This window comes from Acanthisitta chloris, unplaced genomic scaffold (genome assembly GCF_000695815.1).
Source record: "Acanthisitta chloris isolate BGI_N310 unplaced genomic scaffold, ASM69581v1 scaffold4029, whole genome shotgun sequence".
Lineage (NCBI taxonomy): Eukaryota > Metazoa > Chordata > Aves > Passeriformes > Acanthisittidae > Acanthisitta > Acanthisitta chloris.
The window spans coordinates 1057-15046 of NW_008691821.1; the positions used below are offsets into that span (position 1 = coordinate 1057).

General features: G+C 39.8%; 1 protein-coding gene across 1 annotated transcript in view; it reads left to right on the forward strand.

The window, feature by feature from the left end:
* The first annotated feature begins 571 nt into the window (after positions 1–571).
* The window catches only part of TMEM131 (transmembrane protein 131), a 26312-nt gene continuing 12893 nt past the window's right edge, over positions 572–13990 (forward strand). Inside the window, exons 1-12 of the mRNA XM_009082367.1 lie at positions 572–731; positions 889–964; positions 1066–1183; positions 3220–3358; positions 3449–3558; positions 3845–3911; positions 4847–4998; positions 6247–6389; positions 7503–7689; positions 9355–9540; positions 11643–11801; positions 12352–12944. Coding sequence (XP_009080615.1) covers positions 609–731; positions 889–964; positions 1066–1183; positions 3220–3358; positions 3449–3558; positions 3845–3911; positions 4847–4998; positions 6247–6389; positions 7503–7689; positions 9355–9540; positions 11643–11801; positions 12352–12944 — 2053 coding nt within the window. The 5' untranslated portion in view covers positions 572–608. The remainder of the gene's footprint in view (positions 732–888; positions 965–1065; positions 1184–3219; positions 3359–3448; positions 3559–3844; positions 3912–4846; positions 4999–6246; positions 6390–7502; positions 7690–9354; positions 9541–11642; positions 11802–12351; positions 12945–13990) is intronic.

Genomic DNA, 13990 nt, shown 5'->3' on the forward strand with positions numbered 1-13990 from the left:
CAACTTGCATTCTTTCCTTCTTAAATGCTGTGATTTTGGTGCCTGGTGTGTTAATTGCACTGGGAGCAGGAAGGAGGGTTGTACCTGTGCTTTAAACACTCTCTGTCTCCTGTAGTGTTTGTAATCTGCACTTCCCTTTGCTGTTCCTTTCAGGTTATTTTTAATAGCAACTAATTATCGTTTCTAATTACTAGCAACTACCTCTTACAATGAGCTTGTTTCCCTTTTGTAACAGGAGGCTCAGAAAACTGAAGTTTTCTCTTGCCTTTCCTCCTCTGGGACTTTTTTAATCACAATTTGATTAAGGAGAACTTGGTGTCCTAGTGCTTCAAGATACTAAAGGTGTACTTAATTTTGAAAGAAGGATGAACTGTGTTTGGAAGCAGATAAAGGAAGGAATAGAACTTCACAGAAACTTACCTTGAAGTGTTACAAGTGGCATTTTGAAGCCAGCATAGTTTAAAATCTCAATTTACCATTTCAGCACTGCTGTGGTCTTTGCCAGCCTGCATAAATAAATACATATGCTAGGGAAAATGCATATCCTGCTGACTTTTTTCCTCTTTTGTTTTCTTTAGGGGAAAGTGGTTCACCAGAGCCTGAACATTATGAACTCCTTTTCTCAGAAAGTGAAAATACAACACATACGATCCCTGTCAGAAGATGTAAGGTTTTATTATAAGAGGCTAAGGAGTAATAAAGAAGATTTAGAGCCAGGAAAGAAATCAAAGGTTTGTTTATGCCTTATTTCTAAATGTTTACAAGTTCTCTTTCCTATATTAGCTATGTTTAAGTTTCTGTGGTCATCAGAAATCTTCCTTCTTCTTTCTTTGGGCATTAGATTCACTGTGCTGTTTCTTAACTGATCTGCTCTTATCTCTCCTGCAGATTGCAAATATTTATTTTGATCCTGGTTTACAATGTGGAGATCATTGTTATGCAGGATTGCCTTTTCTATCTAAATGTAAGTAAAGATCAACTTCATAACATAAATCTTTAAGGAAATGTTTTGTCCTTAAGCAATGATTTCACGTGAGGAGTTTAAAATGCACTCGTTTCTTAAAGCGGAATCCAAAGCTCAGCACGGCACAGCGATGCAGGAGGATGCTTGGGATTCTGACTGGGATTTGCACAAGAGTTTATTCAAAGAATGGACAGAAATAAAAGAGAACTCAAGCCATAGGTAAGTATTTTATCCCTGTTATTTTTCTCAGGCCTTAAATCACTAGATAATTCTGTGTTATGTGTGCCCTTAGAAAATACAAGATTTCTGAACATTCTCTTTGTGAGGAGGCCAAGAGGGAATTACAGAATCAGTTAGGTTGGGAGGGACCACAATGGGTCATTGGTCCAACCTCCCTACTCCAGCAGGGCCACCCTAGAGCACATGGCTCAGGGTTGTGTCCAGAGGGTTCTTGAATACCTCCAGTGAGGGAGAATCCACAACCTCTCTGGGCAATCTTACTTAGCCTTCTCTGAAAAACCTTTAAAGAAGAACATTTTGAAAGTTAAAAACCAGTACTAATCTCCTGAAGTCAAACACAACACTGGAAGTTACTATTCACTGGAGTTTGCTGCAGTTCTTCAGAGATGACAACAGCAAAGCAGTCTCTGCTCTGCAAAAATCCCCCAAACCAGATGATACTGTTTGTGCAGTATCCCTGCTTAAACTGTTTTATGATAGTAACCTCAGTATCCCTCTTAATATTTCCTAAATTCCTAAAACCCCAAGATTATTGCATTTCAGTGAATTATCAAATGTTTTTGTATTTTACCTTGAGATTTGCTGAATGGAAGATGAGTAATGATCACTGCTTAATTTTTAGAAAAAGTCAGACTCTGTAGGCTGCAGTGTACTTTTTTTAACATCTGCTTTCTCATGAGAAAAATGGATTTAATCTCCAAGAGACACAAGTTAACAGCAAGTGTGTGTGTGTCTTTTGTGATGATAATATCCAGACTACCATTTCACAGAAGGTATGTGAAGGGACAAAATGTCTGCATGCAGCTAAACAGAGTCACAAAAGCATTCCCCCTTTATCACTTCTTTGTGATTAATAACTTGTGAACAAAGTTGGTCAAAACAGAGTTCTCAGTTTAGCCACACCAGTAACTTTCAAGCATGTCCTATCCCCTGTGGGAAACAGACAGTCTAAAGACCAGTTCTGAATAAGTTGCAGTTCTAGCTCAAATATGCAATGCTTGAATATTATTGTCTATTGTAATATATTCTAGAATATGTAATGCTTTTAAAGAGAGTTAAAATTAACCAGCTATCCAAGGGATCATTCAAGTAAAGGAGAAACTGCTACTTCTGAGTTCAAGGGGTTCTGCCTTGGGCATTTGGAGTCTCTCCAAAATACTTCTCTGGGTTTGCAGTTCAACATTTTATCTGTTTTTCTGACTGGAGGACTCAATACTGGTAGTTTTGTTGCAGTTCATGATGGAGAGCATATAGGAGAACAAGACCCAAGTCTGTTGTGGAGATGGTTAATAGCAAAGAGCATCGTTCACTGATGGAAATAGTAGCAAGCACCAAGCATGACTAGCTCAGATTTATTAGACAGCAGTAAAGGCACATAGTGTACCCAGTGCATCCAGAGTCCATGTACAGATTTCCTGCACGTTGCATATGTGCAGGCAAAACAGGTTTTCTGAATGCTTGGGTGCTCTATTGGAGTTTTTTCTTTTTACTCTTTATACCTTTCCAAATGGTCAGATACATTTTTGGGCTATTTTTCATACTGATCTGAATCTCAGTTGTATTCTCAAAATTTGTTTCAGCAATAGGAAGAGCTAGGCTAGGCATTTTCCTAATGAAAGATAGAATTTGTGTCTCACCTTGCAGAGAGAAATGAGTTCAGAGAAATGTGAATATTGAAAGATTTGTGGCGCAATGAATAAGTCCTGCCACATCTTTCTGCTCATATTTAGCCATAAATAGGCCATAACAGAACTTGGAATGGATGGATGCTGACAACAATATTTAATAGAGAACATCTTTATCACTTTTGGGTTGGTCTCCTATCACATGGTGGGGTTTTTTGTGCTTTTTAACAGCAGTATGTATGGGCAGAGCTCAGAGGGAGTTTTTATTGCATATAAATATACAGACTATTCTCAAACTAATGTTGTTTTCAGGGTGCTTTTAAACCCTCTGCTTTTTCCAGGCTCTTCTATTTTACCCCTTTAAAGTAAGTTTTGTCACTGTTTCCCCAGACTGAATGCTGTGTTTGAAGTAGACACAGATCTTCAGAAGGATGTCCAGCTGAAAGTCACAGCAGAGCTGGCCTGGCCATCCATCCTTATTTCACCTCACCACCTCAACTTCCCCCTCACCAATACAAACAGCTCATCAGTAAGTTATTTTGCTGCTACTGCCATTTTCGTAGCTATTTCTAATTACATGAATGCTAATGTAAGCTTTAAAACCTGTGTTTCTGAATAGGAAGAAGAAATTTTTCTAGAAAACCCAGCTGATGTCCCTGTGTACATTCAGTTTCTTCCTGTGGCTCTGTATTCTAACCCATCCACTTTTGTTGATAAGCTGTTAGAACGGTAAGTATTGTTGTGGAGACCTTAGGGTGCTCTCCCTCTGCAGCAAAATGCACTCTCCAAAAAATGCATGCATGATTTGGCAGCTGTGCTGGTAGTTAGTGTTGGCCACTTCTAGACTTTGAATCATTAGGCCAGTTGAGAATTGAATCTCTTGCCATTGAATGCACATCTGTATTGCATATTGAGTTCTACCCTAGGTCCTTGATTTGTGATCAAATCCAGAAATGCAAGTATGTCATGATCTTCCCTGATCCTGGATTAAAAACAAATTGCAATTCTGTTTCAGGTTTAATTTGAGTAAACCAGCTAATTTCAATCTGAGGACTCTAGAGTTCCAGGTCTTCAGAAATAGTGTAAGTACTTCAATCCCTTCTTGATAAGAGTCAGTTGAGATAGATTAATGTTTTAATAAGAGTTCAGCAATACATATCTTCAAGTACAGGTATTGGTATGTGTGAAAGATGTGTTGCTTCTGTTGGATATTTTCAGGAAGTTGGAAAAAGTCATAGTTCTTCAAATGTACCAAATAAAGTGTCACTTTTTCTCTGTGCTTACTCTAATACAACTGTGGAAGTTAGAGGAAAACTGCATTTACTCGTTGTCTGACTGATAGAGGATTATTTTCTTCAGTGTAGTGGTTACTAGTTCTAAAATAAGCAAAGTATTGATTTTTCCATTGCTTCATTGGTTCTTTTAAGTGACTTGAGTTTTGTGGACAACTCTTAAGTGTGTGCTTTTCCATGGAGACCATGCCACATCCTAAGCACTTCCTTTCTCATCAGATAGATGCACCTTCTCCCCTCCAGTTTGGTTTGGATTAACATTCAATGCTTGTGCAGTGTCTTAAGGCAGACAGCAAACTTAGCAAAATACACTTTTTGGGGTAGCCTTTCCCATTAAAACATTTTTAGAATATAAAAAGAATGGAAAATTTTGAGGACAGAAAATATTCCATAGTGGCTTCATGCTAATTTAGTGTTTAAAATATACATGTGAAAATTTCTCAAGTATTTCTTCTACTGGGATTTTATGAGTCTACATTGGGTGTAGTTTAGCTCAGTTCTGGTTTGTTGTGTTGTGCTGCCTCTCCATAAACACAGGTACTAATAAATAGGGAAATTCTTGTGCTGTCAGAGTTTCTGGTTAAGAAAACAGTCTGTGTCATTGGGTAGTATGCTTCTTTAGGGCAAGACCAATATTCTAGCTCAAATAATACCATTTCTATCAAATCCATGTAAAAATGTCCTGGTTTTGTAAGTGTTGCTTTGTTTTCCCCACTGTTTTTAAGGTCCAGCCACTGCAGAGCACTGTGGGACTCACAAAGGGTCTGGCTCGTCATTCCATCTTAAACCTAATGTTAAAGCCTGGTGAGAGAAAGTCTGTCAAAGTAAAGTTTGCTCCAGTTCTTAATAAAACTGTCTCATCATTAATTGTTATCAGGTAAGAGAAGTGTTTCCAAAGTGAATGTGAGTTTTTCTCATATTTTTTATTTTTATGTAAGATCTTGCTCATGATCAGCTCTCGAGAAAGTATTTCTTTTACAAGAATAACAGTAGGATCATGTGTCTGCAGAAGGGTTTAAATGGAATTGTGAAAGGTTTTACAGCAGTTCAACTGTATTCAGTACATACAATATAAATGTATAATCCACTGTCACACTTACCATAGAATCACAGAACAGTTTGTGTTGGAAAGGACCTTTAAAGGTCTTCTAGTCGAAGCCCTTGCAGTGATCAGGGACATCTTCAGCTTGCTCAATGCCTGGTCCAACCTGACCTGGAATGTTTCCAGGGATGGGGCATCTATCACCTCTCTGGGAAACATGTGCCAGTTCTCAGCACCCTCTTTGTAAATTTATTTCCCTCATATCTAGTCCAAATCTGCCCTCTTTTAGTTTTAAAACCATCACCCCTTGTCCTGTTGCTACAGGCCCTACTGAAAACTTTGTCCCCATCTTTCTTATGGAAGAACTGGAAGGCTGCAATAAGGTCTCCCTGGAGCTTTGTGCTCTCCAGGCTGAACAGTTCTCTCTCAACCTGTCTGCATAAGGAGAGTTGTTCCATCCTTCTGGTCATTTTTGTGGCCTCCTCTGAACTGACTCCAACAGTTCCATGGCCTTCTTAGGCTGAGGCCCCCAGAGCTGGACACAGTGCTCCAGGTGGGTCTCACCAGAGTGGAACAGAGGGAGAGAATCACCCCCCTCAAGCTGCTGGTCACACTGCTCTTAGTGCAGCCCAGGATGTGATGACTTTGGGGGCTGCAAGTGCACATTGCTGGGTCATGTGCAGTTTTTCATCCACCAAGACCAAGAGACTTGATTTCTTGAGTACATCCTACACTGTCTTGAAAGGAGGGATTCCAGTTAGAGATGCTATTTGGAAGCTCAAGCTGCAATGCAAGTTCAGCCTTTCTAGTAAAGAGCTCTGAAGAACTGTTTCACTTTTGTATCAAGTGTGATGCATTAATAAGAGAGATGCACATTTTATTTGGGTTTGTATTTGTATGCTCTGTGTGATTCCTTAGGTTTTTGTCTTGCAAACACTGTTTGAGACCCCCAGGATTTACTTCCATGTTGTGGGGAGTTATCTCTGGAACTCACTGTATTTTTGTTCTGCAGATTTGCAGTATAGTCTCACAGTCTGTAGAGAAGCTTTTATGAATGTTTCTTCTTTCTTCTTTTATACACAGAAATAATTTGACTGTAATAGATGCCATAATGGTCCAAGGACAAGGAACAACTGAGAGCTTGAAGGTTGCAGGCAAACCTCCTGGTCCAGGAAGTTCTTTACGCTTTAAAATCACAGAAGCATTATTGAAAGATTGTTCAGAAAGTGAGTACTTCTTGAGCTAATGTGCTGAACAGAAAAGAAATTACATTTTACATACACCACTTGAAATGTGTGGGAATATTTTTCCCCTGTTCTAGTCCCCCAGAAATATAATTCCTTAAATACATTGTAATTTCTACTTTATTTAGACAGAAAATGAAATATGTTACATTTTTAGTCTTAACATGAATACTAGGAAGGATCAAACAGAAGCCCTTTGTCCACTAAAATTCAAGACAAGTTGAGGACCTTCAAGAGGAGGTGAAGGTCCTGATGTATTTACCAGCATAATCTCTTCATTCCTAAATTTAAGACAAATGGGATCAGAGATGCAACTTTCTGTATTCTTTTTTCATCACACCTTCAGAATCTTGATGTACATAGCCAAGAGGGAAAAAGGTTGGGTATGTTCCTTGCTGAAAAAGAAATCCCAGCCAGGTTCTGCTCTGGGATCAGAGGTTTTCTGCTCTGGGGGCCCAGGCTTGCTTCTGAGAGGAGGTCTGAGAGTACCTGTATTAGCAAGGGAACTGCTAAAAGTGGTTTAGTTGTATCTGGTGTTAAAATCTGCTTTGCAGTTTTCCAGATATATTTCTACAGTGCCATGTTAATGATTACCTTAGATGATTCAGCTTTTTTTGAGGGCTGAGTAAGAAAACTTCAAGTAAAGCTTAGTCCTTACCTCTTACATGTTGTTGTTTAGGGATTTTTTTGCTAACAAGATATGTGTAGCTAAGCCATGGATTTTTATTTTTAAGACACACAACAAAAAAAAAACCCCAACCCAACAGTTTTAATTCTTCTCTGGGACTGTTCACAAAATAGCACAATATTAGGCAGTGCATCAAAGAACTTTACAGCTTAGATGATTTTTTTCTGGGGCAGCAATGCTGTCAGAGGTTTGGGGGGTTGTGTTTTTCCTGATGGGTTAGGGGCTCTGGAATTGCATGTTGACAGTGATGAGCTCCTGGCTGCAGAGATATGTTCCTACAGGTTCCTCCAAGTTCATTTCCATGTACCTCACCAGTTCCCCTTGTCTGTACTCTGCTCTGGAATACAAATACAGTGCAGGGTATCTGTTTAGCATGACACTAACCACCTTCTGCTGTTTGTTTCTAGAAATGAAATACGAAGAACCAAATTTCACACTGAGAAGAACATTTAAAGTGGAAAATACAGGGCAGCTACAGATTAATGTGACAGCTATGGAAATCAGTGGCTATACATGTGAAGGATATGGATTTAAAGTAGTTAACTGTCAGGAATTTGCACTAAGTGCCAATGCCTCTAAAGACATTGTCATATTGTAAGTGTTATTTCTTCCATCTAAATGGAGTCTTACATTTGGAATTTTAATTTTGTTTCAGATGAAAACTTTGTTGGTTAAATTCTGAGGTTTTAGTACTGAAGCTTTGTTTGGGGTTTTTATACAACTTAAATTGTGACATTTTCTCTCTTCTTGCAAACCCTGATTTTTCATGTTCTCATGTTTTCATGACTGACTACAGTATTACTTCTATTACTGTCCAGCAAGTATAACTTACTGAGTTGGGATAATGTTACTATCTGAGGTTTTATACATTTCCTTCATTTGAGCTGTGCATGCTCATGGGATCTAGATTTACATATGGTTTTGGTGCATTGCAGTATGTTGAAAAGAGCCTTTAGTCTAAGGACTGCTATTGTAATGAACAGTATTTTGGTCTTGAATATTTTGTTGCCTTAATGGTAGATTGTGTAGTTCTGTCAGTTTGTATTGTAAAAGATCTCTGCACCAAACACTGATCTTTTAACAGTGCTTTGTTGGCAAGTTAACTATTCAGAACACGTATCTAAAAAGTTCAGAAGGTGCTTCTGTTCTGCAAAAAGATCTAGGAAATATTACAGGCAGGAAAACCTCTCCAATATTTCTGCAACAATCATAGTTTGTGATGAGACCCTGACATTGTGGTGATGTTTTTTAAAAGGCACACTTAAAGGTAAAGTGTGTAAAAACTTTATAGCTTTCATAGTAGTTGGTTCCATTCCCTACTTACAGAGCTGTGGATAAATTGTTACCATATTCATAGCTTTGTTTTCATAGAATAACAGAACCATCAAGGTTGGAGGAGACCTCTAAGATCACTGAGTCCAACCTTTCACTGCTGGAACCCCTAAACCCTAAACCAGATCCTCCAGTGTCAGATCCAGACACCTCTGAAACACTTCCAGGGATGGTGACTCCACCACCTCCCTGGGCAATATTCCAATGCCTGAACACTCTAACTGGGAAAACATTTCTCCTAATAGATCTCACTTTCCCCTGTCTCAGCTCAAGGCCATTCTCTCTATCCTCTCCCTGCAGCCCTGGCAGGACACACATCCCCCACCTCTCTCCAACCCTGGCAGGGAGTTGCAGAGAGCCATGAGGTCACCCCTGAGCCTCTTCTCAAGGCTAAACAAACCCAACTCCCTCAGCCCTTCCTCATCCCACATGTTTTCCAGACCTTTTCTGCCCTCATTGGCCTTGGCTTGACTCTGTTCAGTGCGTCAATGTCCTTTTTGCAGTGAGGGACCCAAAACTGAACACAGCACTGAGATGTGACCTCCCCAGTGCTGACTACAGGGGGAAACATTTTAACAGATTTGGTCAAAACTAATTTTCAGGTATTATAATATACCTTCATATGTATCTCAGGAGTGATCCAGTATCAGACATGTTAAGCACAGGTGTTTATGAACATAGTCAAACACATCTGGAGGTACTTGAAAGATACTGTGAAATATTTTTAGGCCAGTTGTGTGGATCATTATTAGTCCTACTAATAGGGCTCTTTGCTATAAATGTTTGATTGGGATGGTAATTTTGGCAGGACTCGGTGCAGTTGGGTTGTGTTGGTTGTTCTGTTTGTCATTTATGAGTCATAAAAATCGCCTCAAACTTCTGTGCCATTCACATGAGAAGTTCTAATGTGCTTTACTTGGTTTTCAGGTTTACACCAGATTTCACTGCTTCCAGAGTCATCCGTGAATTGAAATTCATCACCGCGGGAGGCTCTGAATTCATCTTTATCTTGAACGCGTCGCTTCCGTATCACATGTTGGCAACATGTGCAGAAGCACTGCCCAGGCCCAACTGGGAACTGGCACTCTACATAATCATCTCAGGAATAATGAGGTAGTGTGTGTATGTTTGTTCTTAGCAGCATCCAGGCACAAGCTACAGGTTTCAGAGTAGCACGTGTGTGTTCGGTACCTTCTGTCATTGGTGTCAAATGAAATAGGGTGATCATAGAATTTTAAGGGTTGGAATGGACTCTAGAGATCATCTAGTCCCAACCCCCTGCCAGGGACAGGGACACCTCCCACCAGAGCAGGTTGCTCAAGGCTCATCCAACCTGGCTGTGAACACTGCCAGGGTTGGGGTTGGCTGTCAGACAAGAGGAGAAATTAATAAACATTTCTACAGATTGGGTGTGAACACTTTAAGGCTGAGGAGTACTGATTTTGTGCTCAAACTGAGGACAAAATAATGTACTTCTTGCTTGAGCCTGTTTCCATAAGTGAGATACTCCTGTTAAGCTTGGTAATGTGTAGGGTTTTCAATAAATAATTAAGCCAAACCTGAATCAGATTAGGTATTAAAGCACTGCTAATCATGGATTCCTGTAGAAATGTAAGCATCCTTCTGGAGTATTGTGCTTTAGAGAGATAGGAGGCAGTGACTGTAATGAGCTTTGCAGATGCCTGGGATGAATTTAACTTTGCTGCCACTTGGACGAGACAGACAACTGGTGCTGCTAATAATGGGATTTCTGAGAACCTGAAGGGCATTGTTTGCAAGGCTGTTCCTTGCAGGTTGTGGAGTAGCATATTAATGCACTTTTTTCTCAGCAAACAGATGTGTGTTAATTATGTCTGGTTGAACTCTGTCTTGAAAATTCCACCATTTTCATAGTCCAACCTCTGCCTATCTTTATTTGAAATCTCAGTGTATAAACCCTATGTCCTTGTTCACCTCCTGATGTGAGACACTTTCCCCACTGCTGCTGAGAAAACCCTAACAGCCAAAGTTGTACTGATAAGCTATTACTTAACAGGAACAGCAAATGCTGTTTTCCTTTTCATTAGTGTTAAGCCTAAGTGTGAAATGGATTGCTGCTGTAGGTGCCTGTGATGAAAAGATAATCTTTGTATGTGCTGCAGATCCAAAGCATTATCACAGATAATGTAATAGTCCTGGGGTTTTTTTTGTTTCATATTAAGTTACTGACTCTTCCATTTTGCTGTACTATATTGCACAAACGTTTGCTTAGTCTGTCTTTCCTTCTAGGGATTGCTAAAAGAAATAGAGAAGATAAAGTTACAGCCTACTTCATTTTCTTTTATGACTCTTCAGCACTTTCCTAAGTAATGCAGTGTTAGTGAGGAAACTCTATTTTCTTAAGTAACAGGAAAATTTCTGTTGCTGAGGAAATTTGGTTTCCTCACTAACACTGCATTACTTAGGAAAGTGCTGAGTTAGTACTTATGTGGTTTTTTTCTGTACGTTTGCTAGAAATGTATAGACTGAGTTTCTTTTTAGTTCTTTGGCAGAGTGAATAATGCTTGTCATTATGCAGTTTGTGTGGATAATTTTATGTGTACTGTACTTGTTAATTAGACTTTCCAAAAGAATACAGAATACTAATCCTTGCCTTTACTATGTCTTTTTCTTATAAGTACAAACATTCTTAGCAGCAAACTAAAGAATCCTTAAGCATTTCATACTATTACAAGGACCCTGTGCATAGACAGCCTCTAACTTTCAGGATGCCATCACAGATGGGTTTGCTAGTTGCCACTAAAATAACTCTTCCATGTTGTTGCAAAACTATCCTTAATTTCTAGGAATGACCTGTAGGAGTTTGTATAGTTCATGGGTTTTAATTTGCAATGGTCATGTGTATTCTTGCCTTCTCAAAATCATTGTTGGTTTGGATTGTTACCATGCTTGTGGCTCCAGGTTTTGGGAGTCCAACTTTGTGTCTTTTGGATTAATATTCTTGGCAACTTTGTGCCAGACTTGCATCTAGCTTCCATTCTCAGTGCTGGTGATGTGTATATCATGCTAGACTTGAGTATGTTATGTTTCTATCAGACAAAATTGTGGGTTGGATGCAATTTTCAGCATTTTCAGTACAAGATACAAACTTATTGCCTGTGTGATTAGAATCATTAGCCTTAAAATGCCCAAAACTAAGAAATAAATACTTAGACAACTGCTTCTCTTCTTTGCAGTATTCTCTTTCTCTTGGTAATTGGAACAGCCTATCTAGAAGCTCAAGGAATTTGGGAGCCATTTAGAAGACGCTTGTCCTTTGAGGCCTCAAACCCTCCCTTTGATATGGGAAGGCCACTTGATCTCAGGAGAATAGTTGGAATTTCATCTGACACAAAGTAAGTTAATGTTTGGGAGGTTTACTTTTCCTGTTTATTTCCTCTTTAGTTATCAGATCAGTAAGAAAGTAATACTGCTCTTCAGAGCAGGTGAATGAATAAAGATTTTCCCAGTTACTTATAAAAAGATATCTTGGATAGAAAGAGTTTTGTCAATTGTGAGGAAATTCTTCTTTATTAAAAAAAAAAAAGAAAGAAAAGAAAAATCATGTCTTGCCAACTTTCCTGTTAATGTTCTTGAAAATGAAAGGTATAGACTGCAGAAAAATTGCAGGCCAGAAGTTCCTGCCTTTGGTGTCTTAAGACCTTCTCCTTTCAGTGTTGCCTTCAACATCTGTATTGACTGTCATTTCACTGTGGTTTTGTGCAGTGAGCAAGTGAACAGTAAATGGTAAAGGCTACTGAGTCATCAAACAAGTTTTAGGCATTTTTGCTGGTTATATGCCAAGAACAGTGCAGTTCAAGGCTTCTTTTGGATGTAGTGATTCTCTTTTCGTGGTGAAGAATGGAAATATTGTAGAGTGTGTTTAAACCTGTGTTGTTCTTCCAGCTTGAATCCACTTGGATCGGAGTCTAATCACAGTTCAGCCAGAGGGATCTATGGAGCAGGCACTTCTTCACGATCCACTGCAGGGAACCATAAGCAATGCAATGCAACAGCACACCTTCACAGCAATAGAAATGCACCTGATGTTGAGAACATCAAATCCAAACCCAGTTCAAGCATACCTAATAGGACTTCAGTACAAGCAGCTTCCATGCAGTCAGTGAACAGAGCGGGGCCCTTTACCCTGGAGTCAGGTGCCACCGCGCAGACTCATGCCACAGGCAAAAGAGCCAAGGGGACGAGGCAGAACCAGCAGCCAGCACAGCAGCAGGCACCAGCCTTGGCAGAGCAGCCCCTGCAGCCACCCCCAGCATCTGGGCCCCAACAGCAAGAGCAACAGACTGAAAGTGCTTTGCCACAGCTCCCACTTCTCAGCCCACCGCACGGCGAGTGTGCCAGCAGCAGGAGGCACAGCTCCGAGGATTCCGACCTCACCGGGCTCATAGAAACTATGGAAAAAGACTTTGACCATCCAGAATCCCCTTCCCCAGATGTGTTTACAGAGCAGCCCCCATCTCCACTAGCAAAAAACAAAGGTAATGCAATTCTGCTTGAACAGGATGACTCATGGTGTAAGCCACAGGACGAGACTTTAGCAATGTAAAGGTCATGTTTTCATAGGGTGGAAAGCCATAGCTCCTCAGTGGTTCCCTGCCTTGCAGGGTGTGCCTGTGTCTTGAACACTGCTCTTACCTTGTGGCAGTGAAGTTCCCTGTGCAGTGCTGGGTTGTGATTCTTCCTGCAGAAACGTTGCAATGTTGTGGTGAAAGCAAATGTGAATATCTAGACGTCTGGTGCTCTGAAAAGGAAAGATACTTTTGGTTGCTACTCCTTTGCCTTTGTGTTAACATCCATCCCTCCCACCTCCATCATTTGTACTTGGGGTTGAGGGAAAGAAAAGGATGTTGTCCTAGTGTATTATGAAAACTGAGGCAGGGAGGAAGGGAAGAGAGAGACAAGTAGGTCCCCGTGGTATTGTTTGGGAATGGAATTTTTCATGCTCAGACTTGCAGCTGTAGAAAACCTTGATGTCAGCTGGTCAGCAAAGTAATATATGGCACCTGTATCCATATATTGTAGATATTTTTGCATGAGGCTAGTGTTGAGTTGGAATTATTTCTCCATCATTTCAATTGTCTTGTACTTAAAATAATGTATTGAATTTCATACAGTAGGTATGTTTAGACTTTTAAAATTATATGTCAGTTATTTCCTTCTTATGAGCACTTCGTTAGAGTAGAACTTCTAATCATAGTTTTCATATTAGCCATTTCAGTTGTGCCCCAAAGTGATATCATTATTTTATCTTAAGGTTTTTATTTATAAATTTTTTTTCTACCAATACTGTTGTACAGGAATGGTACTGATACTGTGCTGCTTATTAGAGATAAAGTTAAGAAAATTAATGATGGAAAGTCTTATAAACACTGCAGCATCTGTATGGTCACACCACCACCAAGGAAGAAAGCTTCACGCTGTTAAGTGATAATGAGCAGAAAGGTCTTAATTAGTTCAGAATGGATGTTGTGATGCCTCTGGGCTTTCAGAGTGGAAAATGATGAGAGGTTTGGGGATCCTGCTG